Source organism: Enhydra lutris, unplaced genomic scaffold, assembly GCF_002288905.1.
Source record: "Enhydra lutris kenyoni isolate GAN:26980312 unplaced genomic scaffold, ASM228890v2 scaffoldscaffold61, whole genome shotgun sequence".
In the NCBI taxonomy this organism is placed as follows: Eukaryota; Metazoa; Chordata; class Mammalia; order Carnivora; family Mustelidae; genus Enhydra; species Enhydra lutris.
Window position 1 is genome coordinate 4719805 of NW_019154145.1, and position 25539 is coordinate 4745343.

A 25539-nucleotide genomic window follows, 5' to 3' on the forward strand; every position below is an offset into this window, starting at 1 on the left:
CATGTACTAGTTTGGAAAATAGGCTCTCTTTTTTGGTTTTTACAATTCTCTTAGAAATATCATGCATCCTTGACTTTTCAAAAATCTAAAAAAACAAAAACAAAATAAACCAACCAAACAAACAAAAAAACCCAATAGTTTTCCCTTCCTCTTAGATGGTACCAGAACCGTAGAAGCTTGACTTCATTCAGTCCCTTCATGGCTTATATGTTATCATATGTTTTAATATTTTTAAGTACTATTCTTACTGGACAGAAGGGGGCCTGTTTAGAATTATTGTGTTTTACAGTCAGTGCTTATTTACATTTCCCACATTTTTACTGCTTTTCTCTGTGGCTTCTTTTATCTTTTAGAACATCAGTCTAGGGCCATTTTCCTTCTGCTCAAAGTATGTCCTTTGGGATGGCTTTTTTGTTGTTGTTGAAGGATTGCTTGGTGATGAACTCTTTCCAGTTTTGTTTACCTGGAAGTATCTTTGTTTCACTGTCATTTGCGGAAGATGTTTCTGCTAAGTAATGCAGTTTAGGTTGGCCGCTGCTGAGCACATTTGCACATCTCATCCCTCGTTTCTTTGTCTTTTCCATTATTGCCCCTGAGAGGTCAGCTGTGTCTCAGTTCTTTTTTCTCTGGCTACTTTGCTATTTTTCTCTTTGTGTTCAGTGCTGTGCTATTTCAATGCAGTGTATCTTTACCTTGCTGGGGATTGTTTGGCTTCTTATATCTGTAAACAGGAGGTATTTCGAAATGTGTTTATTAGCTATTCATAAATCCTAAACTGTGAATTTCCATTTCTGTTGATCTGCCTATCTAAAAGTATAAATCAGTCTTTTTTCATCTACATAGTATGTATTTTTTCCTGTCCTTTTGCTTTTCTCTTCACTTTGTTTCCCACAGTTCCACCAACAGAATGCTTTGCCAGACTTATAGATACCTATAATCTGGTAAGTGAGAAGTAAAATCTGACAATAAAACTCTGGACCTAGTCTTTTGGGGGAAGGGGTAGGACTATGACTCCTCTTTCAGTTTTTTCATCATAATTGGTTTATTTAGATGTTTCTTCTCTTTAGATCAGTGTTGGCAAATTATATTTTTATAGTTTTCAAGTTAGTATAAATTATATATGACATTTATAATTTTAGAAATGTTTTCCCTGTATTTGTGGTAATAGTCTCTTTTTTGTTCTGCTTTTTAGTTTTTCTTTTTTGAATATATTTGCTAAGAGATTATTTCATTTATTCTAAAAGTAACAGTTTTTATTTTTATTGGTTAACTCAGTTGGCCTTTTGTTTTTGTTTTAAATTCAGCTTCTCTTTTTAACATTACTGCTTTTAGCATAGAAATGTGTCTGGAGCATACTTTGTTTTCCCTTAACAAGGGAAGGAGAATTGGAGAATTAAATCCCTTGCTTATATTCTGTGTAAAGACTCACTACCTTCCTTGGCATGGTGAAATAGACCCTGTTTAGAACCTTTGAATACATACCTGCTCCCTGCCTGGTTAGAAGAATGCTCGAGGCCCCAACTTCCCGGATTTAGTTTGACCAGTGTGACTGGTTGCTTTACCCTCTGGTGATCCCCTATTTCTCTGTGAGCCACTGTCAGCGAACAGGCCTATTCTTTGCCCAGGACTTTCAGGATGGGATATTTCTAGGGGTGTGAGCAGTAAAAAAAAGTCACCCTGTTACGGCATGGATTAGGTCATTTTCTCTTTCATCATCTGTAATCAAAAGAATCCAAAGCAGGTTTTAAAATGTAATTGTCCCTGAGAAAAATTTATTGTTAGGATTTTCTTTTAAGAGGTACAAAACTGGGGTGCCTGGTTAAGCATCTGCCTTCGGCTCTGGTCATGATCCCGGGGTCCTGGGATCGAGCCCCGAATCGGGCTCCCTGCTTAGTGGGAAGCCTGCTTCTCCCTCTCCTACTCCCCCTGCTTGTGCTCCTCTCTTGCTGTGTCTCTCTCTGTCAAATGAATAAATAAAATATTTTTTTAAAAAGGGGTACAAAATTACTTAACAGTGTCCTTGTAATAAAATACAGTAGTGCGTTTAATGCAGCCATCTCACTGCAAGCTGATAGTTTAAAGCACAGATTAGGAGCGCCTGTGTGGCTCATTCAGTTGAGTGTCTGCCTTGGACTCGCGTCATGATCTCAGGGCCCTGGGATCAAGTCCCATGTCAGGCTCCCTGCTTGGTGGGGAAGCAGATGCTTCTCCCTTTCTCTCTGCCTCTCCCCCAGCTTGTGCTCCCTGCCTCAAATAAATAAATAAAACCTTTTTAAAAAAAATAAAGCACAAATTAGTAAATCCAGTTTGATAAGGAGCCAGAAAAAGGTTAGTTACTTTATATGATGTCTAAAAATGACACCCCATAAACTTTGAAATAGTTCCAATGAAAGGTGCGTAACTTGAATGTGGAAAGTATTGTCTCTAAAGAGTTTACATAGCATAGCAAGAGAGAAAACTTGGCAGATACAAGATTATAAGCATCTATTTGCTATATAAAAATACTTTTTACTGTGAGATTGGATTCTGAGGATTGTTAAAACAATCTTCAAAATTTGAATATTAAGTCCAAAAGTAAATATGCCACAGTTAAATGAAAAAGTCATAGTACATGGCTATGTCTCATTTTACACAATGGGTATAATCCTCCAAAAATGTTTTTTCAAAAAACGATTTCTTTTCCTTTGGATATACTAAATACCCAAAGTGTGTTTGCTATTTTAAATAGTACATAGTCAGTCTACATGTTTCTTTATGAATTTAAGTGAATTTTGTGAGTTAAGATTTTCCTGTATGTTTTCTATATGTACAAAACAATGGTGGTAATGATTTTCTAGGATCTCCTGAACAGATTTTCCTCTAGCAAATGCAGAGATGGTCAGGAAATGCAGGTACATGTCTTCAGTAACTTTGTTAAAGCATGAGCCAAAAGTAAAGATGTCCTTAGGTCAGACCAAATACTTCATGCCCCCGAATAGTTTTATTTTTTGTAGGTTTTGTTGGGGCTGCCTGGCTTAGTGGGTGAGCACCCCCATCCTGACCACAAGTGCTGATAGCAGCATCTCCCGGGGATCTGTGGAGCGCTCAAAATCATATTCAGTAGACCTTCTGTTTTTGTAAATCATACAGCAAAGCCCCATGAAACTGTAGCTGGTGAATTTATATAGACGATAATGGGAACGGTTTATAGGGGCCCTGATTTAGAATAATTGGGGATCACTGTAGTGAACAGATGTGGGTGTCAGATTAGGTCTGGGACTTGCAATCCGTCATCATTACAGCATCATTCCTGAAAGCCTGTGGGCAAGATCCTTGAAGAAATTGAAGCTGGGAGCACAAATGCCCGAGAGAGGGCATTGGGAGACCTCAGAGGAAGGAAGACAAGGGCGCTCTGCTTGTTCGACCAGCCCTCGAACTAGATTGCAGCTCCCACGAACCCCTACCCGGTTCTGTGGCTGAGGTTCTGGGGTCGGCGCCTGCCTTCCGCGGGCTCGCGGTCGGCGGCCCTCGTTGACTTTTAAAAGGTGCCGCCCCGCGCCGCCCCGGCCGCCGCACTGGACTTTGCTGGTGGGAGGGGGCCGGCAGGCCGGCGGGCAGAGGCGCAGCCCCCTCCCCCACGCACCATGAGGTGAGGAGGGAGGAGCTGGGCGTCACCCGCAGCTCTGCTCCCCGCTGCTGCCAGGGCACCCTACCTGGCCAGCGGGCGGTCTTCCTTAGAGCTGGGTGCAGAGGAGACTGGGAGGGGGACAGACTAGGTGTTTGACCTTCGGAGTGAAACTTCGGTGGGGCCGCCAGGACAGGTTGGATGGTACTGATAGGTTTACCGAACTCCTTTGCTCGCAACTCCTCGCTGGGTTCTTTGAGGGTCCGAGTGAGGAAAGCCTTGCGGAACTTCCGGAGAGAGGGCGTCCCCCCTTACAGCTCTGCTGGGGGTATAGGTTTACGGTGTTCTAGGTCATCGTTTGAAACGTAAAACAGTGAGTACACGTATTTTGCCCTTATGGCAAGGGTCATTGGTTTTTATTACTCGTGTGTATGATTATCTGGGCGTTAGAAAACATTTAAACTTTTGTAAATGGCAAACTTCTTTATATTTTTAAAAACTTTTGTGAAAATCTTGTTCTACGGTATTCTTTTTTTTTTTTTTTTAAGATTTTATTTATTTATTTGACAGACAGAGATCACAAGTAGGCAGAGAGGCAGGCAGAGAGAGGGGGAAGCAGGCTCCCTGCTGAGCAGAGAGCCCGATGCGGGGCTCGATCCCAGGACCCTGGGATCACGGCCTGAGCGGAAGGCAGAGGCTTAACCCACTGAGCCACCCAGGTGCCTTAAGTTACTTTATTTTTTTAATGTTATTATAGAAATCTTTTTCTTTTGTAATTTTTATTTAAGTTCTGGTTAGTTAACATATAATGTGGTTTCAGTAGAATACGGTGCTTCTCACTTACATACAACACCCAGTGCTCATCATAACAAGCGCCCTCCCTAATACCCGTCTTCTCCCCACCTCCCTCCATCAACTCACGGTTTGTTTGTTTATTTTTAACAGTCTCTTATGGTTTGCTTCCCTCTTCCTTTCTCTCTCTTCCTGTATGTTCATCTGTTTTGTTTCCTAAATTCCACATATGAGTGAAATCATATGGTATTTGTCTTTCTCTGACTTACTTTGCTTAGCGTAATATAAACTAGCTTCATCCACATCATTGCAAATAGCAAGAGTTCATTCTTTTTGATAGCTCAGTAATATTCCATTGTAAATATATATAACACAACTTCTTTATCCATTCATCAGTCGTTGGACACTGGGGCTCTTTCCATAATTTCCATAATTTGGCTGTTGTTGGTAATGCTGCTATAAACAGGTATCCCTTCAAATCTGTGTTTGTATCTTTTGGGTAAATACCTAGCAGTACAATTGCTGGGTCATAGGGTAGCTCTGTTTTTAACTTTTTGAGGAACCTCCACACTGTTCTCCAGAGTGGCTGCACCAGTTTGCATTCCCACCAGCGGTGTAGGAGGTTCCCCTTTCTGCACATTCTTGCCAACACCTGTTGTCCTGTTTTGTTAATTTTAGCCATTCTGATAGGTGTGAGGTGGTAGTCTCGTTTTTTTTTTTAAGATTTTATTTATTTATTTGAGAGGGGGTGGGGGAGGGTACAGAAGCGGGAGAGGGAGAGGGAGAAGCAGATTTTGCTGAACGGGAAGCCCGACATGGGGTTTGATCCCAGGACCCTTAGATCATGACGGGAGCTGAAGGCAGCCGCTCACTGACTGAGCCCCCCAGGCACCCCTCTCATGATGGTTTTGATTTGTATTTCCCTGCTAATGAGTGATTTGAGCATCTTTTCATGTCTGTTAGCCGTCTGGATGGCTTCTTTGGAAAAGTGTTTATTCATGTCTTCTGTCTAATTCTTAATGGGGTTATTTGTTTCTTGGGTGTTGAGTTTGATAAGTTCCTTATAGATTTTGGATACTGACCCTTTATCAGATACGTCATTTCCATTATCTCATTCCATAGACCGCCTTTTAATTTTGTTGATTATTTCCTTTGCTGTGCAACGTTTTATCTCAACGTCCCAATAGTTTATTTTTGCTTTTGCCTCCAGTGATGTGTCTAGTAAGAAGTTGCTCCAGCCGAGGTCAAAAAGGTTGCTGTCTGTGTTCTCCTCTGGGATTTTGATGGTTTCCTGTCTCCCATTTAGAACTTTAATCCATTGTGAATTTCTTTTTGTGTACGGTGTAAGGAAATGGTCCAGTTTTATTCTTCTGCATGTATGTGGCTGTGCAGTTTTCCCAGCAACATTGTTGAAGAGACTGTGTTTTTCCCAGGAGACGTTCTTCCCTGCTTCGTGCGGGATCAGTTGGCCGTAGAGCTGAGGGTCCACTTCCGGGCTCTCTGTTCTGCACCACTGATCTATGTGTCTGTTTTTGTGCCAGTGCTGTACTGTCTTGATGACTAGAGCTTTGTAAGGTAGCTTTAAGTCCAGAATCATGATACCTCCAGCTTTGCTCTTCTTTTTCAGGATTACTTTGGCTATTCAAGGTCTTTTGTGGTTCCCTAGAAATTTTAGGGTTGGTTGTTCTAGCTCTGAAAAATGCTCTTTTTGATAGTTTGTATTTTGATAGGGATTGCATTAAATGTGCAGATTGCTTTGGGTAGTGCAGACATTTTAACAGTCTTTATTTTTTCAATCCATGAGCATGTAGTTTTTTTTCCCGTTTCTTTCATAAATGTTCTATAGTTTTCAGAGTACAGGTCTTTTACCTCTTTGGTTAAGTCTTAGGTATTTTACTGTTTTTGTTTGGTGCAGTTGTAAATGGTATTGATTCCTTTATTCCTCTTTCTGCTGCTTTATTATCGGTGTATAGGAATGCAACAGATTTTTGTACAACAGATTTCTGTACAAGGAACCAGTTCTTGGTTTCAACAAAACCTGTTTTGTTTGTTGTTTCTTTATCATTTATTTCTTCTGTAATCTTATTTCCCTTTTGGTGTGTTTAGGCTTTATTTGTTGTTCCTTTTCTTGCCTCTTAAGGTGTAAGGTTAGGTTGTGTATTTGAGACTTTTCTTGGTTTTGAGGTAGGCCTGTATTGTAATATACTTCCTTCTTAGGGACTGCCTTTGCAGCATCCCAAGGGTTTTCGACTGTCATCTTTTCATTTCCATTTGCTTCCATGTATTTTTTTAGTTTTTCTTTAATTTCCCAGTTAACGCATTCATTCTTTAGTAGGATCTCCATGTATCTTTCTTTCCAAATTTTTTTCCTGTGGTTGACTTCAAATTTCATAGTGTTGTGGTCTGTAAATATACATGGTATGATCTCAGTCTTTTTGTGCTTGTTGAGGGCTGATTTGTGACCCAGTATGTGATCTGTTCTGGTGAAAGTTCCTTGTGCACTTGAGAAGAATGTGTATTTTGCTGCTTTAGGATGAAATGTTCTAAATATATCTCATAAGTCCATCTGACCCAGTATGTTTCAAAGCCGTAGTTTCCTTTTTGATTTTCTGCTTAGATGATCTGTCCATTACGGTGAGTGGGGTGTTAAAGTTCCTTACTATTACTGTATTATTATCAATGAGTTTCTTTATGTTTGTTATTGATTGATTGATTGATTGATATATCTGGGTGCTCCCAAGTTGGGTGCATAAATATTTACAGTTATAGCTTCGTGATGGGCCCTTCTTCATCTCTTGTTACAGTCTTGGGTTTAAAATCTTGTTTGTCCCATATACATTTGGCTACTCCAGCTTTCTTTTGCTGTGGTAGGCATTTTTCTATGTTATTAAATCAACAGCTTTTATTTCGGAGCATCTTAGTTTAATTTTTAGATTAAGTACGGCCAAAAAATGCATACATCTTAAGAATACTCTGCAGCAACAAAAATTTACACATTATAAGGCATCGTAACATAAATGCGTGTATAGTAACTTTGTTTTGACAGTCTGACCTTTGGCTCTCCTACCTTATCCCACAACCAGTGGCCCCTCTGTGATTGTTTTACTTTCATTTGTTAATGTGGTTAGTTAAATTTATGGATTTCCTGTTTATTGAACCAATTCTTAACAATCCTATGATGAATCTGAATTGATCTCTGTTATTTTAATCTTGGGATAGATTCTCTTTGCCAGTGCATATATTTTAGGATTTTAGCATTAATATTCATACTAGAGATAACTCTTAAATTTCCTTTTTTAGGTTTTGTCAGATTTTGGTACTGCATTTAGCTGCTTTATTAAAAAGTTGGGAAGCTTTATTCCTTTTACTGAGTTTTGGTACAGATTAAATAGCATAAATATTATTTACTCTTTCATTTATTCACCAAACATGTTCACTATATGCCAGGCATTGGGCTGGCTGCTAAGTAATCAGAGGTGAACAAAACAGAAATCGCTTCTGCCCTTACAGGGGCAGGTTTATTAAGGAATTAACCATTAATGAAGTAGTTATGAATATGTAGTTATAAATCATGACAAGTACTCTCAAAGAAAGGAACAGAGTGCTTTTGAAAGAAATGTCATTGAAGAACTTCTGGAGATTGTACTTTTTCTCTATTTGAGGACATGCTTATTGAGTACATATGCACTAAAAGGTAATTCATTTTAAATGGAACATTTATTGAAGATTTGATGTGCACTTGGTATGTGGTAAATAAAATGGAGTCTTCATTATTATAGAAGTTAAAATAAAAAATACTGGTAGTCATAGCTACCAGAGTTAGAGGGTATATTCCACATTTTTTAAATGAAGAAATTAAGACTTAGTTTAAGTAGACACTTCTAGTTTAACATGTCCAGTTGTATACACCCTCTGGAAATCCCACTGAGGTGGCAGTAAAAGAGTAAAGATATAAATTGACAAAAAGAATGGAAAAGTAGATGCCAAGTACAGTCACCTTTGGGGAACTAGCACGAAGATGGCGAGTCCTGTGTGTCTTTATGGAGTGGGGCGGCCGAAAGCCGAAGAGCAGTCAGTGGGCAAGAAGCCAGCGGACTCCCAGCAGGCAGTCCGGCTCAGGATTTGGAAGTTACAAGTATTTCTCAAGGCAAGATGATAGGGTGGCACAGAAGTAGAACGATTAAGTGGTGATTTGGGTCATTTTGATGCTCTAGATTCCCTTCCCTGCTCCTCGCCTCTAGACAGTTGCTTAGCTGTCTTCTACCCAGACAGAGCACTGACAGCTCACCTGCGGGAGGTGATCACATTCAGGAGGCTGAGGCAGCTGGGGTGGAGCAGAGCACCGAAGCCAGGATGAGCGTTAAGTGGAAGTCGCTGTACTGAGCAGGGAAGCCAGAGGTGGCTGGCTGCGTGACTCTTCAGAGCCAAGAGTCGAGCTTGTGCACCTCCTAAACAAAATCTTAACGGATTCTTTCCTGGGGAAACATCAACCCTGGTAAAATATTTAGCGGATACAGACTTTGGGAGTTCGCCTAATTAAGTAGCTGCATCACCATCAGATCACGGGAGAGAGAGAAAAAGAGAGTGCGAGAGAGCTGCTGGTCAGAGACACTGTTCATGTGCTGGCCTCGTGGTCAGCTGTAAGTGCCTCACATGTGGACAGCGAAGGATCACCAGCCATTTGGTGGGAGTCTCTAACATAAAAGAAACCGAACAGGAGGGGTGCCTGGGTGGCTCAGTCAGTTAAGCCTCTGTCTTTGGCTCAGGTCATGATCCCAGGGTCCATGGATTGAGCCCGGGTAGGGTTTTCTGCTCAGTGGGGAGTTTGCTTCTCCCTCTGCCCCTCCCCTGCTGGTGCTCACTCACTCTCTCAAACAAATAAATAAATAAAAAGAAAGAAAGAAAGAAAGAAACCAAACAGGAATAAACAAGTAGGAAATAAAAGGATCTTGGTAGAAATAGATTTACTGCAGGTAACAGAAGAATCTTGAACCAAATAAAATTATGGTACCTTTAGAGAGAAAAGAAATGACATCTGTGAAAGAAGAGGTTCTGTTTTTTAAAAAAAGCGAAATTATTCAGGAAACAGAAAAAGTCTCTGTGAGAGCAGAAGAAAATATATAATGATTGGATAATAAAGCTGAAGAATTCTCCCCCAAAATAAAATAGCCACAAGAATTAGAAAATAAGAGTGAGTAAATAAAAGTGGAGAACCAAAGAGGTCTTTCATCTTATACAGTGGGAGGAAACCATTATTTAAGTCCTGGAACTGGAAGAGGTGAGCTTCTGGTTGAATGGGTCTTCTGTCTGGTGTCCTGAAGAAGAAAACAGGAGCACAAAACCAAATCAGATCGCCAGACCGAACCTTTAGTTCCAGAAGGAAGAAGACCAGATTAGTTCTTCATCATCGTACTTCTAGAAAAAAGAATGGGAAGGAGGGGAGGTGCAGTGCCCAAACTACACTTTGAACAAGGGCAGGAATAAAAGAAACCCTGTAAACTTGAAATTGTATGTAAGTACTGTTGGGAAACCCCAACAGTTCTGTGAGAAAGGCAGAGTTGTGCAGAGGGGGCATAGCTCAGAAATGACCAGCAGCTGTTTAGTCCAGAAACAGTCCCGTCCTAAGAGAATTGCTGCGTACCAGGCTAAGACTGAACAGCTGGATGGTGTCCATTAAGGAAAGCAGAGAGAAATTGGAAAGTGCCTGAGTGGCCCAGAGATCTTAGAATGTGCTAGCGAAATACCTCTAGAAGTGAGTATATGACCTTGGAAAGCAAGGGATTTGGGTCTGGTAGTAGTCTTGAAAAGGAAAACTGAGCTGGAATTAATAGGCCCTCCTGAATCAGATTACATTTGCAGGTTACAAGAGGATTGGCAACAAGGGCACCGTATTATTTTTTAAAAAATCCTTGGATGCAGGAACAGAAGGGGGAACTCTTAAATTAAGAAACCTAAAAACTTCTCTGATCCCTCCCTACACCCTGAATCTTCTTATTCAAACACAAAAAACCAGAAAGAATATGTACAGCATCCTTACAGCGATACAGTGGCAATTGCATTTCTTTGTTGGTTTGTTTTTGGTTTTTTGTAACATAATATTTTTAATATTGAGGTAGAATTCATTGGTTTTTAGTACATTCACAAGGTGTACAATCATTACCACGATCAATTGCGTTATGAACCCCAGGGCTTTTTTTCTCCCCCTTGACTTTGAGTTTGGCCATATGACTTGCTTTGGGCAATAATATCAAGTAGACGTGATAGTATATTAGTTTCAGGCCTAATAAACCTTAAAAGGACTTGGGTATTCTCCATTTGTTCTCTGTACCTCTGCCATTTCCATGAGAAAAACATGCCTCCCTAGCTTATTGGTTGAAGGAACATAGGAGACGTATGGATCAGGGCTTCCCCAGCTGAGCCAAGCCTAATTCAGCCAACATTGTAGAAGTGTGAGCAGTAGTAGATGATTGTGACTATAAGCTACTGAATTTTGAGATGGTTTGTTACTAAGCAGTAGTTAACTGATAGAAATGTATAAGAAAAGGCTAAGGTGGGGGGATGTGCATCACACACAGTTTTCTACAGATGACAAGAAAAGCCCCAAATACTGGTACAGTGTAGATCAGGGCTGGGCAAGTGACTGCTTTTGCCTGTTTTTAAATAAAGTTTTATTAGAACCTAGTCACTTTTCCATTCATTTACACATTGTCTGTGGCTACTTTTATGCTTCACCAGCAGAACTGAGTCTTTGTAACAGAGACTGTATGCTCACAGTCCTAAAATATTTACTGTCTGGCCCTTTATGAAAAAGCTTGTGGACCTCTCGAAGTAGATGAAAAGTAACCTAAAATCCCAACATAAACTTAAAAATAAGCTCCACACTTATTTGAATGGAAGGAGAGTAACAAGTGTCAGCAATGATGTGGAGAAAGTAGAACTTTCCATGCACTGCTAATGAGAAGGTAAAATGGTGCAGTCACTTTGGAAAACAGAATAGCAGTTCTCCAAATGGTTAAACATAGATTTATCATGATTCACCTATTCTCTTAGGTATATATTCAGGAGAAATGAAAAAATGTCCACACAGAAACTTGTACATTAACATTCGTAGTATTGTACATAATACCCAAAAAGTTGAAACATCCCAAATGTCCGTCAGTTGGTGATTGGATAAAAGAAAATGTGGTATATCCGGAAAGTATCATTTTCCTCTAAATGAGCCAATGAAAATGAAATGTGAGTGAAGCACATGCCACCATATGGATGAACCCCCAAAACACAATGCTGTGTGAGGGAAGCCAGGCACAAAGGACCACGTATTGTGGGATTCCATTTACTTAAAATGGTCCAATATAGGCAAATCTATACAGACAGAAAGTAAATTAATGGTTGCCTGGGCCTGGGGATAGGAAGCATTGAAGGGTGAGGATAGTGGCTGAGGGCTACACAGCCTCTTTTTAGAGTGACGAGATGGTCTAAAGTTGATAGTAGTGATGTTTGCACAGGTCTGAATAGACGAAAGCCATTGAATTGTACATTTTAAGTGGGTAAATTGTATGCCGTGAGCTGTATCTCAGTGAAGTATTAAAAAATAAAATAAATGAAGAACACAAAAAATGAAGACCACAAAGCAGAATTATAAGAATTTGAAGAAGAGGGGCGCCTGGGTGGCTTAGTGGGTTAAAGCCTCTGCCTTCCGCTCGGGTCATGATCCCGGGCTCCTGCGATCGAGCCCCGCTTCGGGCTCTCTGCTCAGCAGGGAGACTGCTTCCCTTCCTCTCTCTCTGCCTGCCTCTGCCCACTTGTGCTGTCTGCCAAATAAATAAATAAAATCTTAAAAAAAAAGAATTCGAGGAAGAGATAGCCAGACCATAGGAGGATGTGAAATGGGCACTAGCAGAACAGAAAAGAAAAGGAAGAAAAAGATTAAACTGTTTCAGAAACAGAGTAAAATAGGCGCATGGGAGACAAGGTACCATGGCGAATCTAAAGATTAGACTTGAAAATGTTATGTTTATTTTACCATGATTTTTACTGTGTAAAACAGAACCAAAGATAACATGAGAAAGGTGAATAAAAGCAAACAAATAGATCTCTAAAAAGAAAATACTGAGACAGTAATATAGGAGACCACCGAAAGAGATCCAAAATATACTTGCAAACTTGGAGCCCCCAAAGAAGAAAATCAAAATAGTACAATTAATCAGATATCTTAAAGTATAATTCAAATATTTCTGTAAAAAGAAATAATTTATTTTTTGAATGTACCTTTTGAAAGGATGCACCATGTATTCCAAGGAAAACTGGCCCAGCCCTGAGACATACTCTGGTAAAAAAATTGGGGACTGACAAAAGGAAAGAAAATCAGCGTGGTGGCAGAACAGAAGCAATGCCAGCAGACAGTAGGCTCAGGGCTTGAACTAACCCTGAGATCAAGACTTGAGCAGAGATGAAGAGTCGGGCATGTAACCAGTTGAACCACCCAGGCACCCCAATATTTTTTTTCCAAAGAAGTAATCTTTATTTTTCCCTGCTCTGTGGTTCTTTTTTTTTCAGTGTAATTAACTTCTGATCTTTATCATTTATTTCCTTTCCTTATTCTCTTATAAATTTACTGTTTGTATGTTTTCTGAGTTCTTGACTTTAATTCACTGATTTTCCAGCGTTTTTCTTTAATATTTACATTTAAAATTAATGGGGGTTTTTTTGTAGATTTTTTTTTTCTTACAGACATTTTACATGTATCTAGATTTAGATGGTGCTTTCATTGTCATTCAACCATTTTAAATTTCATTATAATTTAACTTGTGAGTCATATATAAGTAGGTTTTTTTTTAAACACAGGGCTCTTGAGATTAATTTTTCTATGGTCACATTATAATTTTACTAGATCTTGGTCAGAAATTGTTTTCTATACTGTATCAGTATTTGGTGCCAAACACAGTTTAAGTATATATAGTTCAGTGAATTTTGGTAGATCTATGTACCCTGCAACCAGCACACCAATAAAAATAGACTCTGTCACCCCAGAAAGTTCCTTTGTGCCTACTTCACTTACAGTTTTCTTATTCCTACCTCAGCAATCACTGGTGGGCTCTTTATCACTATAGATTAGTTTTGCCAATTCTAGAACTTTATATATGCGTGCGTGTGTGTGTGGACACACACACGCCGCACATATATAAATTGAACATATATGGAATCCTATAGTGTGTACTTTTTTAATGTCTTTCTTTTGTCCAAGTTACATTTTTGAGTTTCATGCATGCCTCAGCAGTTTTCCTTTTTTATTGCTGAGTAGTAGTATGTTACATGAAAAGGCCACAGTTTGTTTATCCATTCACCTATCATGAACATGTAGGTTTGCAGTTTTAGCTTACTGAGAATAATGCTTCCCTGAAGGTTCATGTACAAATCCTTTTGCGGACGTAATGTTTCATTTTTCTTGGGTAGATCTCTAAGAGTAGAACTGCTTGGCTGTGAACTAAGTGTATGTTTGACTTTATAAGAAGCCGACAAAACTTTTCCCAGTTGACTATCTAGCTTTATATTCCTGCCAGGAATCTAGGAGAGTTCCTCATTCTTGTCAACACTTAGTATTTTCTGTCTTTTTAATTTTAGCCATTCTAGTGGGCAAGCATCACCTCCCTAATGATCAATAACATTGACTATGTTCCTATGTACTTACTTGCCATTAGTTTGTCTTTTGTGGTGTGTTTAAGAGTTCTTTGTATATTCTGGACACAAGAGCTTTGCAAATATTTTTCTTAATGATGCCTTTTGAAGCTCAGAAGGTTTTAATTTTCATAAAGTCCAGTGTATCAGTTTTTCTTTAATGGCAACTGATTTTTGTACCCTAAGCAATCGTCATCTGCCTCATGGTCTGGATTTTTTCCCTGTGATCTGTTTCTAGAAATCTTACAGTTTTAGCTCTTACGTTTATGTCTGTAATTCATTTCCAGTTGAATTTTATGGTTTGAGGTAGGGGTTGAAGTTCATGTTTTTTTTTCTGTTTGGGTTGTTATAGAACCATCTGTTGTAAAAATATTCTTTCCCTTTGAATTACATTGGCAGTGTTGCCAAAAATGAACTCTCATGCTGTTCCACTGATCTGTATATATTTTCTTTACACATCAACACCACAATCTAGACTGTGTTTCTCTTTGTAGTAATTCTTGAAATCAAGTGGTGAGTCTTTTAACTTTGTTCTTTTCTAAAATTGTTCTAGCTGTTCTATAGCCTCTGATTGCAAGGTTTAGAATCAGGTCATCAATTTCTGCAGATTGGGAATATGGGGAACATTTATGCTTCAATGTTGTATCTCAGCATCTCCCAGCAAGGTCACAAAGCTGTCCCAAGTTATTGGAGAGCACAAGTTCAGACCGAAGCTGGATAATATCGTGCTCCACAAAGGATGTCTCCAAAAACACTTGATGTTTCTATCTGTTCAGAGGAGATTTTTGGTTCTCTAGAATTCTAGACTGAATTAATGATTGGTAACTGAAAATTAAGCAGAGACTATTTGAAATTGAATAAAACAAAACATCCTGTAAGAAAGGAAATTACCCAGTGTGGCCCAGCTGTGATTAGTGCATACAATTTAGTGAAATATTGAATACTGATATAGCAAAATTAGTGATACGGGTTTATACGGCATTTTATTTAGAAACATGGAGTTACACCAGAAGATATAGCCAAAGTTGAAAGTGGTCACCTAAGAGGGATGGAAATAGGGGCTCCCTGGGAAGGTGGGGACAGTGATTGATAAGCCTAGTGGTCTTTGGCTTTTTATTTTGTGTCTATGCTTTGTTGAAATTTATTTAAAAAAATAAGGGGAAGAAAGATCAAATAGCTTTCTCAAAGTCACAAAGCTAGAAAGACCTAGGTTCAAAGTCCTGGCTTGCCAAGTCCTTCCGTTTACAAAGTCTATTCCCTTGACCACTCGTTCTACTCCCTTCCTTGAGTCTGAAGAAGCCCTTGTCCTGAACATAACTGTTTCACACACAATTCTGAAATTATGACCTCAGTGTTAAAGAACACTCTTTCAGATAGACACATGGTCTCCTGTTTTTTTGTTTTTTTGTTTTGTGTTGTTTTGTTTTCCTGTATTCCCTAGCTCTAGCCCAGAGCCATATATACAACAGAACTATAGTAAATAACTGCGGGACATGGGTGAAGAATGATTAATGCAGGGTGGAGAAATCGTAAGTCATCAAAACAGCTAGATTTGGGGGGAGGCTTTAAACATGAGGACAATTTAGACATGAAATGGGGGGAGAAGTGTGAATATCAGATTTTGTGGAACTAATGAGGGAAATTACATCAGGAGTGCTCTGAGTTGGGCATTTTTCCTTTGTGTGTGGGAGGGAGATAGACTTTATTGAGTAGGTGGGAATCAGAGGCTTTAAATATCCTTATATTTTAGGTTTTGAGTTTTCACGGCAGTTATATAAGCTTTTGTGATTTCTTACCAATAAATACTAGGATAAATGTCTCCATGCATGGTAGCAGATAAGAGAGGAACTTCATAAATTATCTAGTGCCATGCATAATGCCTTATACATAAGAGGCCTTAAGGAAGGCAGTCTGAAAAGTCACAGTGTTCGAACTGAAAGGAGTCTTAGAGAATTCCAACTACATGAGGCCTTGGAGTAAATAATGTAACAAAGTTCATAGTGTGTTTTCATTTGCCAGCAAAAGTGGTTTAAATGGGCGCCTGGGTGGCTCAGTGGGTTAAGCCTCTGCGTTCGGCTCAGGTCATGATCTCAGGGTCCTGGGATCAAGCCCCGCATTAGGGGGTCTGTGTTCAGCGGGGAGCCTGCTTCCTCCTCTCCCTCTGCCTGTCTCTCTGCCTACTTGTGATCTTTTTCTCTCTGTCAAATAAATAAATAAAATCTAAAAAAAAGTATTTCATATCTCAGGAGACTCAGAGGCAGGGCCACTCGAGGTGCATTTGTTCAGCGGTTCAGGGACTTCATCAGGGATGGATCTTCTGTTTTGTTCCACTTTCAGTATGTCAACTGGTCAGTCCCCTCTTGGTTACGAGGAATTCCAGGCAGTGAACACATATAAGACAAGGCCAGGGGCACCTCCGTGGCTCACTTGGTTAAGCAGCTGCCTTCAGCTCTGGTCATGATCCCGGAATCCTGGGATCGAGCCCCGCGTCCAGCTCCCTGCATAGTGGGAAGTCTCTTTCTCCCTCTCACTCTGTCCCCCCCACTTCGTGTGCGCGCAGTCTCTCTCTCAAATAAATAAAATCTTTTAATTAAAAAAAAGACAAGGCCAAAGTCTAGATGGAGACAGGGAGGTTGCATCTTTTCTTCCAGTGCTTTTCTAAGAAAGGTTTCCTAGAGTTCTCTCTGCTGACGTCCTTTCACGTCACATGGGCCAAAAACCATAAAGAACTTAAATTCTCTCTCTCTCAAACACACACACACACACACACACCCTTCCCAGGCCTCTCTTAAAGCATGGGATCACCCAGTACCTAAACAAAATTGTGGTTTGGGAGATGAAAAGAAAATGGAGCATGATTATTAGGAAGGCAGTCCACAGTGTCCTCACACTAATGTCTCAGAACAAAGTAGTGGTGGACCTACACGAGACTCCTGGTCTCCTGATTCCCAGTTTAATTTTCCCCTCTTGACATAAATAACCTATTTGTTTAACGAATGAATATTACTAATAATGAATGAATATTACCAATATTGCTACCTTTTCTCTAGAATTTTGAGTATATCCATATAATTCTGCCTCAAATCCTTTCTGAAAAGAGGTATACTATTATTAAAGTAGACATGCTAATTTTTTATGTGAAGCGTATTGAATTCTTCAAATAAGGTACTTGTGGTTCCTTTTATGTATAATGTTTCTACCTCTGCTTCTACTGTTTCTGTTGCCTAGAGAACATGTGGGCTGGCCCCTTTTTTGGCTCTTCTTTATTTGAATATCTACTCAGATTTCAAGTATGATGCCTCTGAAGTTTCTCGACATTTCCCCGTCTTAATGAAATCCCTATTCTGCATCCACTGCATCATGTTCTAGACCCCCCCTCCACCCCGCATTTATAGTACTGGTTTCTGTATAGATTTGTCTTCCTTTTCTAGTCTCAGCGTCTGTTGTAGAGATGGTTTCTCATTTGTCTTGATGAATCCAGGGTATAGCATGGTACTGTATATGTAATAGGCACCACTAATAGTTTTTTGGTTTTTTTGTTTGTTTGTTTGTTTGTTTTTAAGAATGAATGGGTTGGGGCACTTGTGGCTCAGTCAGTTGAACCTCTGACTCTTGCCTTCAGCTTGGGTTGTTATCTCGGGATTGTAGGATTGAATCGCACATCAGGCTCCACACTCTGCAGGGAGTCTGCTGGAGTTTCTCTCCCTCTGCTCCTCCCCCATCTCTTTCTCTAAACTAAATAAATCTTTAAAAAAAAAAAAAAAGAATGGATGGGTTATGTGCTAATTTGGGGGTGGGGAGAGATTTTGTGTTCTATTTGATTTTGTTATTTTCAACCAGTAGAATATGAATGTGGTTCTATAATCTCTATTTTTTATTTCGAGGCAAAAGTGATTCCTATAAGCATATCTTATTTCTGTGAACAGATTTTCTTTCAAACTTAAATATCAAAGGAAAAGCATTTCGTTTTATGTATTACTGCTTATAAGATACATTTAGCCTTAGCTCTGGAGATTTGTCAAAGGAGGTAAACATTATAGAATTGTACCTAATGTAAATTAGATGTTCAGTAGACATTTGTGTGGTAAATATACCGTAAATAGAACTATTCACTTTATGATTTAATTTTTTCTTTTCTCATTTTAGCATTTATGACATTAACAGAGAACAGGACTATGTCAAGAATTCTGGGGGTATACTTGGTGAAAATGAATTAAGACCACCCTCCCAGCTACATTCTCTCTTAGAGAAGACCGAGCCAGGGTTCATATCAGAAAAGAGTGGGTATTAAACTAAATGCTATGAGGTATTACTAATGAATTTGAGTAGAGCAGTACAATTTAAAAAATTTTAATTTAGATCATGTAAAATGAAAGGACATTTTTAAAAAATTTACAATTTCCAGTGACTACAAATTTCATTGATCCAAAATTAATAGGTGATTAAATTTTCAAATTCCATCAGAAAAGGTTCAGGGGAAATTGTCACATTTCTCTATTTGTATTTCTTTGAAATTATGATTCATTTTACTTGATTTGGAGTTGAGATATTTTAAATACTAGAAGTAATACATACTGTGTAAGAAAAACCTAAATTATAGTAATATATATAAGGTAAAAAGTTTGAGTTCACCTTTATCCACTTCCATTTGAATAACCATTGGTTTAGACACCGTTAACAGTTTGGTTTCCCATCTTTCTGGATCTTTTTCTGTAAACTTTAAAACACATAATTTTCTATGTTCTTTTTTTTTTTTTTAAACCAAAATGACATTATATGATGTGTGTTATTTACTCAGTGGTAGAGTAGATATCTTTATATGTCAATGTATATAGATTCACTTGGTATTTATGTAGTAGTTGTAAGGTGTTTCCTTATTGATGTCAGTTTGGGTTATCCCAAGTGTTTTTGTTCTTATAGATGCCAGTGCGTGGAGTAGCCTTGTCCGTATCTCCTGTGTACTCATGCTAGTATTCCTAAGGAATAGATTCCCAGAAATGGAAAGGTTATCAGGTACACACATTTAAGTTTTTGTTAGGTCTTCCAAGTTGTGCTGTAAAAAAGTTGTATTTACCTTAAACTGGCAATCCCTCAATGTCTTAAAAATAAAGGCAATACATTCTGGGATTAGATGATTAGGGAATGGGCTCTTTAACAACTATCAAAGGACCTACTTAGACTGGGCCAAATATGTAGGCATCGACGGTGTTAATGGAGGTAGGTTGCAGTCCGTCTGTAGGAAAAACTAATAAGGGCCTGTAATGGCAGATACTGTTGGGTTCTGAGTGTTTCTGTCTTTGATGAGTGCTACTGTATGATGTCCAAACAGGAGAAGCGGTCATGAAAGTCCTGGGGAGACGTAGAAGTGGCTAATTTTTGTTAGAATTATTGTGACACCTAAGTTGTTGGCATTAGTTCATCTCATTATTTTCTTTCAGACCAGACGCTTAGATAATGGAAAACACATACATGTGCCATAGCATCAGAGATCAGTCTATAATTTTCTAATCCCTCTTACTTATTAGAAGTTAAGTAGAGAAACAAGTGCCCAAAAAGCAGACACTCCATATCGCTGATGGATTTTGAGAAAGGGGGAGATTATCTCAGTGCACTTTGAACAGAATCCAGCTTATGTCAAGCTGGACTTAACTTTTAAAGACTGAATCCACAAACAGCGGAGAAATATGCCTAAAACTAGGTGCTAAAGGAAAGAATATTAACTCAGTTTCTAGAAGCATTGTTAGTGAACTTGAATTTTCCCCACTTGTTCTCTCTTGGTCACTTAAGCTCTAAGGGACACTCTTACACTTTACAGACAGGTACTTTTCAAGTTGTTTTAGTATTTCTCTGTAGAATAGCCCCCTCCTCATTCTCTTAATATTCTGACAACCTTGAATGTCTAAGTGAAGCATGTGTATTGCTCAGCAAAAATGCAGCCACCCATTAATTTAGTGCCCATACTGTTCTGTATACTAGTTTGACTCTAAATGAGAGCATTGTGTAAGAAGAGATAATATCTTGATAAAATGTTCACCTATCTGCTTAGTTATATAGCAGGAAACTTGTGCTTTCTAGAGTGTAACTGACATCATTCTATTATGAAATCGTGAAAGAGTCCAGATTTACCATGGATTTCTATCAGTTTTCACTTTGGACATGCTTTTCCTTCTGCTAACTGTAAAATGGTTACTTGTATGAATATATTGCTGTTTGGAGAATGCTGACCTAAAGGGGAAGCATTTTTAACTATCAATAGTTTTAGAAATAAAAATATGTTAGCACAAAATCATTTCCTATGTTTATTTTAGGCTGTCATCTCTGGTCATAGCTTTATGAGAACAGTATTCCTCATACTGGTCAATAAAGTGTTCTCTGACCACCTGTATTTGGCAGACATGGTGTTAGATGGGCTGTTTTTGTTTGCTTTTCAGAGTACATTATTTTTCATAGTTTTTCATTTATTACTGTGATTGGCCATCAAAAATGTGGATGTATGTCGTATTTGGTACTTTCAGAAGTTAAAACCTATGTCTTCGTATTAACATCGTGTGGAATTTAAGAGTGGATAGCCATAGAATGGTCATTTCCAAAGCTCTGACAACTTTTATCTTTCTCTGTAAGCAACCTATTTCTCAAATATTGAGCCTCAGAGTTTACTTAGATTTTTCAATACTATTTTGCCTTTTTACAAATATTAAATACAAGGTTTCCCATATTAGGATTTTTAGAGGACTCCCAACTTGCATTTGGGCTAGTTAGTGGTGCAGCTACTTGTAACGCCAGAGTCACAAATGCATGGGCCTCCTAGTTTGTTTTGAGCCAATGTAGCTAAAGAAGGTAACGTAGCTAAAAAGGCATCATTTTAATTATCCTCCCTGTTGTTTTGCTATTTGAACCTCTTTAGACTATCCGTATTTTTAATAGCATTCATATACTGATTTTGAAGGAAAAGTGAAACAGGAAAAAAAAATCGACATGGATCAGATGTAGGAACTTCAGGATATTCTTAAATGTTTCATCCTCTTTTCTTTCCTTCCCTGCTACTTAAGTCTTTGACTTTTGATACTGGCAGTTTATTAAAGCGTGTTTAAATTACTTGGATAATTGAAGTGTTAGGACAGTTTCGTCCAAATTAACTTCACTGAAATGTTTGTTTTCATTTCTATGATAGTTTAGTTTTTTACTGTTGTTCATAAGTTAATTTTAATTAAAATGCTTGTCTTTCCTTTAGCTTTTGAACTTTAATGTAATTGGCAGAGTTCTGGTAAAAGCAAGAAGCCATGTTAATGTATTTATTTATTTATATTAGATCACCAGAACTTCCAGTGCTTGTATATTAGTCCATTCTCTTTATTATTTGTAAATAGTTTGTTACCTCACTGTCCTGTCCTGGTTAAAGAGCATAGAGAAGACACAAATATAAGAGGGTAACCAAATCAGTTTTAAATATTACAGGAATTCATTAGGCTCAAGTCTTGCTAAAGTAAAAACTTGTAAAACAAAAGGCACAAAGCCTCAAGCGAATTATTGGGTCAAGTCAGTAATTCTCAAATAGGAAACATGCCTCTCGGGAGGGTCATGTCAGAATTTCTGGGATAGCATGTGGGTAGGGTTTGAAAAAAGTACTTTCTAAAAGTAATAAAGTTTTATTTTTGTGAAATAAAAAAAGTAATGATTTCATAATATAACCCATAAAGGTAGAGTCCAGCAGATGTGTCTAGGCCATGAGGAAGCCCCAAAGACAGAACAATTTCTAATGTGTTTGAGTGTTGAGTGTGCAATAGTAGGCCCCTTAAAAGGAAACCTAATGGGCTTACTTGGGGGAATTGATAAGAAGACAGGAAGGGTAAGTTTATCAAAATGTGGCATAAGTGTAGACGAGGAACATTGTTCTAAGTGATTGCTGACCACTACCTTGATGCTGCCATATTTGATCTGCTTGTCCCCGCTGTGGTTACAACACACGGCTTTCAACCAAAAGGCCCAAGGCATCTGGCAGGGTTTATTTTACTCCTGTATTGAAAGTGATTCGCCCTCAGTAACTCACCTCCCGTAGATCATGTTCTTCAGGTGAGAGGTCTTTTAAGATAGTACATGTAATGGAGCCCGAACACAATGTGTCTCAGTTTTACAGGAAGGAAATAGATGAAGTATTCAGTGACATTTAGTATGCCGCTTTTAACCCCATCCTTTGGTTATCTTAAACAGTTGCATTATTTTTGTTTGTGTTTTACAGTTTTTGAGACAGTGTCCTTGAGTTCAGACTCTCTCTTCCAGAGGGCAGTTTCAATTCTTCATACTTCTTACTTGGACTCTGCATCTGAGCATGGTTTTCAGTACAGTCAAGTGACTTTGGTGAAAAATGACATTTTCTTAAATGAGGTGAGGTGCTTGGTACACACTGTGTCTGTGTGTTAGTTTTATTTTAGTTCTAAAGAAATAGACCCATCATTTTTGGTATAAAAGCTTATCTAGTTCTTCTCAACTGTCACTTTCAGATGAGATGAGAAATCCTTGGAAGGTAATTAAGAATATATTCTAGGAATAGAAGAATAATAAGTTTTGGTAGTCCTTTAACAGGAGGAATTCAGATGATGCATTTTTAAAAATTAATTTGCAAGGCAAAATAATGTTTATAGCATTTGATTATTCTCTCTTTTATACAGTACAAAACTTTTTACCAAGAAAAAAAAGCAAGTAATTATACTCAGGAAGAACTTCAAGAGACTTATGGGTTTCTTCTGTTTGAAACTGAAAATCAGGTAAGGGAATTAGGTCATATGTGATATTAATATACAAAATTAATGATCTCATTAAACTTAAATATTGGCATTTCGCTTCTCTAAGATTTGTAAAATTACCAGTTCTCCAGTCTTTTTTGTTGCTGAGTCGGGTGGCAGTGGGAATGATCGTGACAGCTCGTCCTGAAAGTGACTGGATTCCTGCGCCTTTTCACAGGCCCTCATTGTAAATACATTTGTCAGCTCAGGGTGAGATTTGAATTAATGCGGATTTCCTAAGTATTGGTGATGCCTTTTAATGGAGTAAATGAGTATTTCTGCATTCTGGATCATTGTTCACATAGATACTTTGTTTCTTGTGGAGGTTTTTCAAGTTTCAGTGACATGGTTTTTGGGGATAAGGTGAAAACTTCCAGCAGTTGCCTTACTTGAAATTGGAGCTTCTGTACTGTTGCTTGAACCCAAATTGTGAGAGAAGGAAACTACTGGGTGGACCGTGTCCCCAAAGATGTATGTGGCTTGCTAGGTACAGTTTTAACAATACCAGAATTTATAATTCAACTTAAATAATTTAATATTTTGATTGGGTTCATGATTTTTAAAGAACAAGGGTAGACTTGCTTACAGAATACTTAACGTTAGCATATAACATAAGGATTATATAGTAATACCAGAAGAGTTCATTTATTTATTTAATCATCTACTTACAAATAAAATACATTATGGATTCATACTAAAAAAGGCACTAGTGGAGAAGACATTTTCAAATTTAGTGATTCCAAAGCTATAATCGAGATCTTCAAGCGAGGACTTATCTGGGAGCTTGTTTAATTTGGTTTTGCTGATGATGTTTTTGTTAAATGATTAAAATTTCGTGAACTATTAACCAAATACAGTTGCGTCACACAAGCTTGCTTTGTGCCATACATAGATACTGTGTACAGATTCTGTATTTATTTGAAAGCTTGTAGATTATAGTGTTATTTGATTGTCTCTCCTAAGACTGACAGGGTAAGCAAAGTACCGTCTTTTATTTAAAGGCAAAGTCAGTATGTCAGCGCGGACTCTGTGTGGGCTGCAGTACTGTTACCACGCTTGGTGACCCAGCCAAAGGTAAGTCTGTGCGGAAAAGAGAATCTCTTCTTTCACGAGGTGAAGTGAGGTTTGGTTCATTTCATAGATACTTACATTAAAAGCCAGTTTCATTAGTGATAAATCACAATCTTTAGAATCAGTGCTTTAAACATAGAAATGAGCTTCAAGTCTAAGACCTAAGATTTTCCAGTAGGGGTACATGATCAGAACTTTTTCTTAAATGTTGGTTGGCCTAGAAGAGATACTAAAAATAGCTTTCGGTACCAAGAGACTAGTGTGGTCATCTGGGCTAATGAGGACGTCTTCTGAGCTATCATAATGGCAGCAGGAATAGAGAATCGATGGAACTGGCCAGACTTGGCAACTGTGGAATGTGAGGAGTGAGAGAAGGAATAATCAGGTATAAGCTTGTCAGCTCACACTGCGGTGATGTTGTCAGTGGAGAAGAGACACAGAAGGAAAGGAGATCGGCAGGGAAGCTGAGGCGTTAAAAGGGAAAGGTGATCTTAGGGTTAAGAATGTGAATTAGCACTAAATTTCTTTGAGCTTCAAGTTCCTCATCTGTGAAATAGAACTGTCTTTGAGATCTGCTGGGAGGGTCATGGGAGGCTGTGGGAAGCACTTAGCTCCCGGTACATGGACGCTACTACTTCCATGAATTAAATTTGAGAAATAGTGGATTTTCCTAGGTGTTCTGGGAGATACCCTGCTGATGGTTTAAAAAGAAAAAAAAGCTGGAAAAAAGGATTAGAACTGGAGATGGGGGCTCAAAGTGGCAGGACTAGATGTTGGTTGAAGCCAAAGGTACTGTTGTGTGAGACAGTATTGAAGGAAAAGGACAGGACTGTGGGTGGGTGTGGGACCTGGGGGCCAGGGGGTAAGGAGAAAGTCCAGTGGAGGAAGAACTGGGGGGGGAGCAAGGGTATTTAGCACAGTTGGGTGCTACCAGCGTAGAGGTCAGGAGTGGCTTGCTTCCTGCTGACTTTTTCACAGCTCTGTCGAGATAAAATTCACGCAGCCTGTAATTCACTCATTTCAAGTGTACAGGTCAGTTTTTCTTAATGTATTCATGGAGCAGTGCTACTGTTAGCACAGACTCTTTTCATCCCCCAAAAAGAAGTCTGTGCCTGTTCGCAGTGACAAGCCATTCCCCGCCACGACCGGCCGAGGCCGCTGCTCACCTGCTCTCCAGCGCTCCGGGTCTGCCTCATTCAGACGTTCCATGTGAACTGACTCCTCCGTGATGCTCTGTGACTCCTTTTCCCAGTTCAATGTGTTCAGGGCTCATCCACGCTGCAGTTCGTACCCATGCTTCATCTGCCCTTTGGCTGGATGATACCCCGTTGCGTGGTTTTACCACGTTTTTTCTTTATTCTTTCAATGCTTGAGGGACCTTTGGTGGTTTGCACTTCTTGGCCGTTGGGGAGCCGCAGCTGTGTGCCTTCGCGTACAGGCTTTTGTAGAGACGTATGTTTTGCCGCCTTTTAGGTCTAGATGCAGCAGTGGGATTGCTGGGTTTTGGGGTCACTTTGTGTGACACAAAAATGCTTTAAAACTTACATTCATGTCTTCTAAAGGCCGTGATGGGGAATACATTCATAACCCTGATAACATCTTCCATTAAACCTTCTC

At 38.9% G+C, this 25539-nt stretch overlaps 1 protein-coding gene across 2 annotated transcripts in view; it reads left to right on the forward strand.

Annotated features, from left to right (window-relative positions):
* LOC111158630 (family with sequence similarity 208 member B) overlaps nucleotides 1–25539 on the forward strand; it is a 78054-nt gene that overhangs the window by 7484 nt on the left and 45031 nt on the right. For both annotated transcript variants that reach the window (XM_022520792.1, XM_022520793.1), the window contains exons 2-4: nucleotides 22308–22453; nucleotides 22738–22833; nucleotides 23853–23925. In XM_022520792.1, the coding sequence (XP_022376500.1) occupies nucleotides 22308–22453; nucleotides 22738–22833; nucleotides 23853–23925 (315 nt within the window). The remainder of the gene's footprint in view (nucleotides 1–22307; nucleotides 22454–22737; nucleotides 22834–23852; nucleotides 23926–25539) is intronic.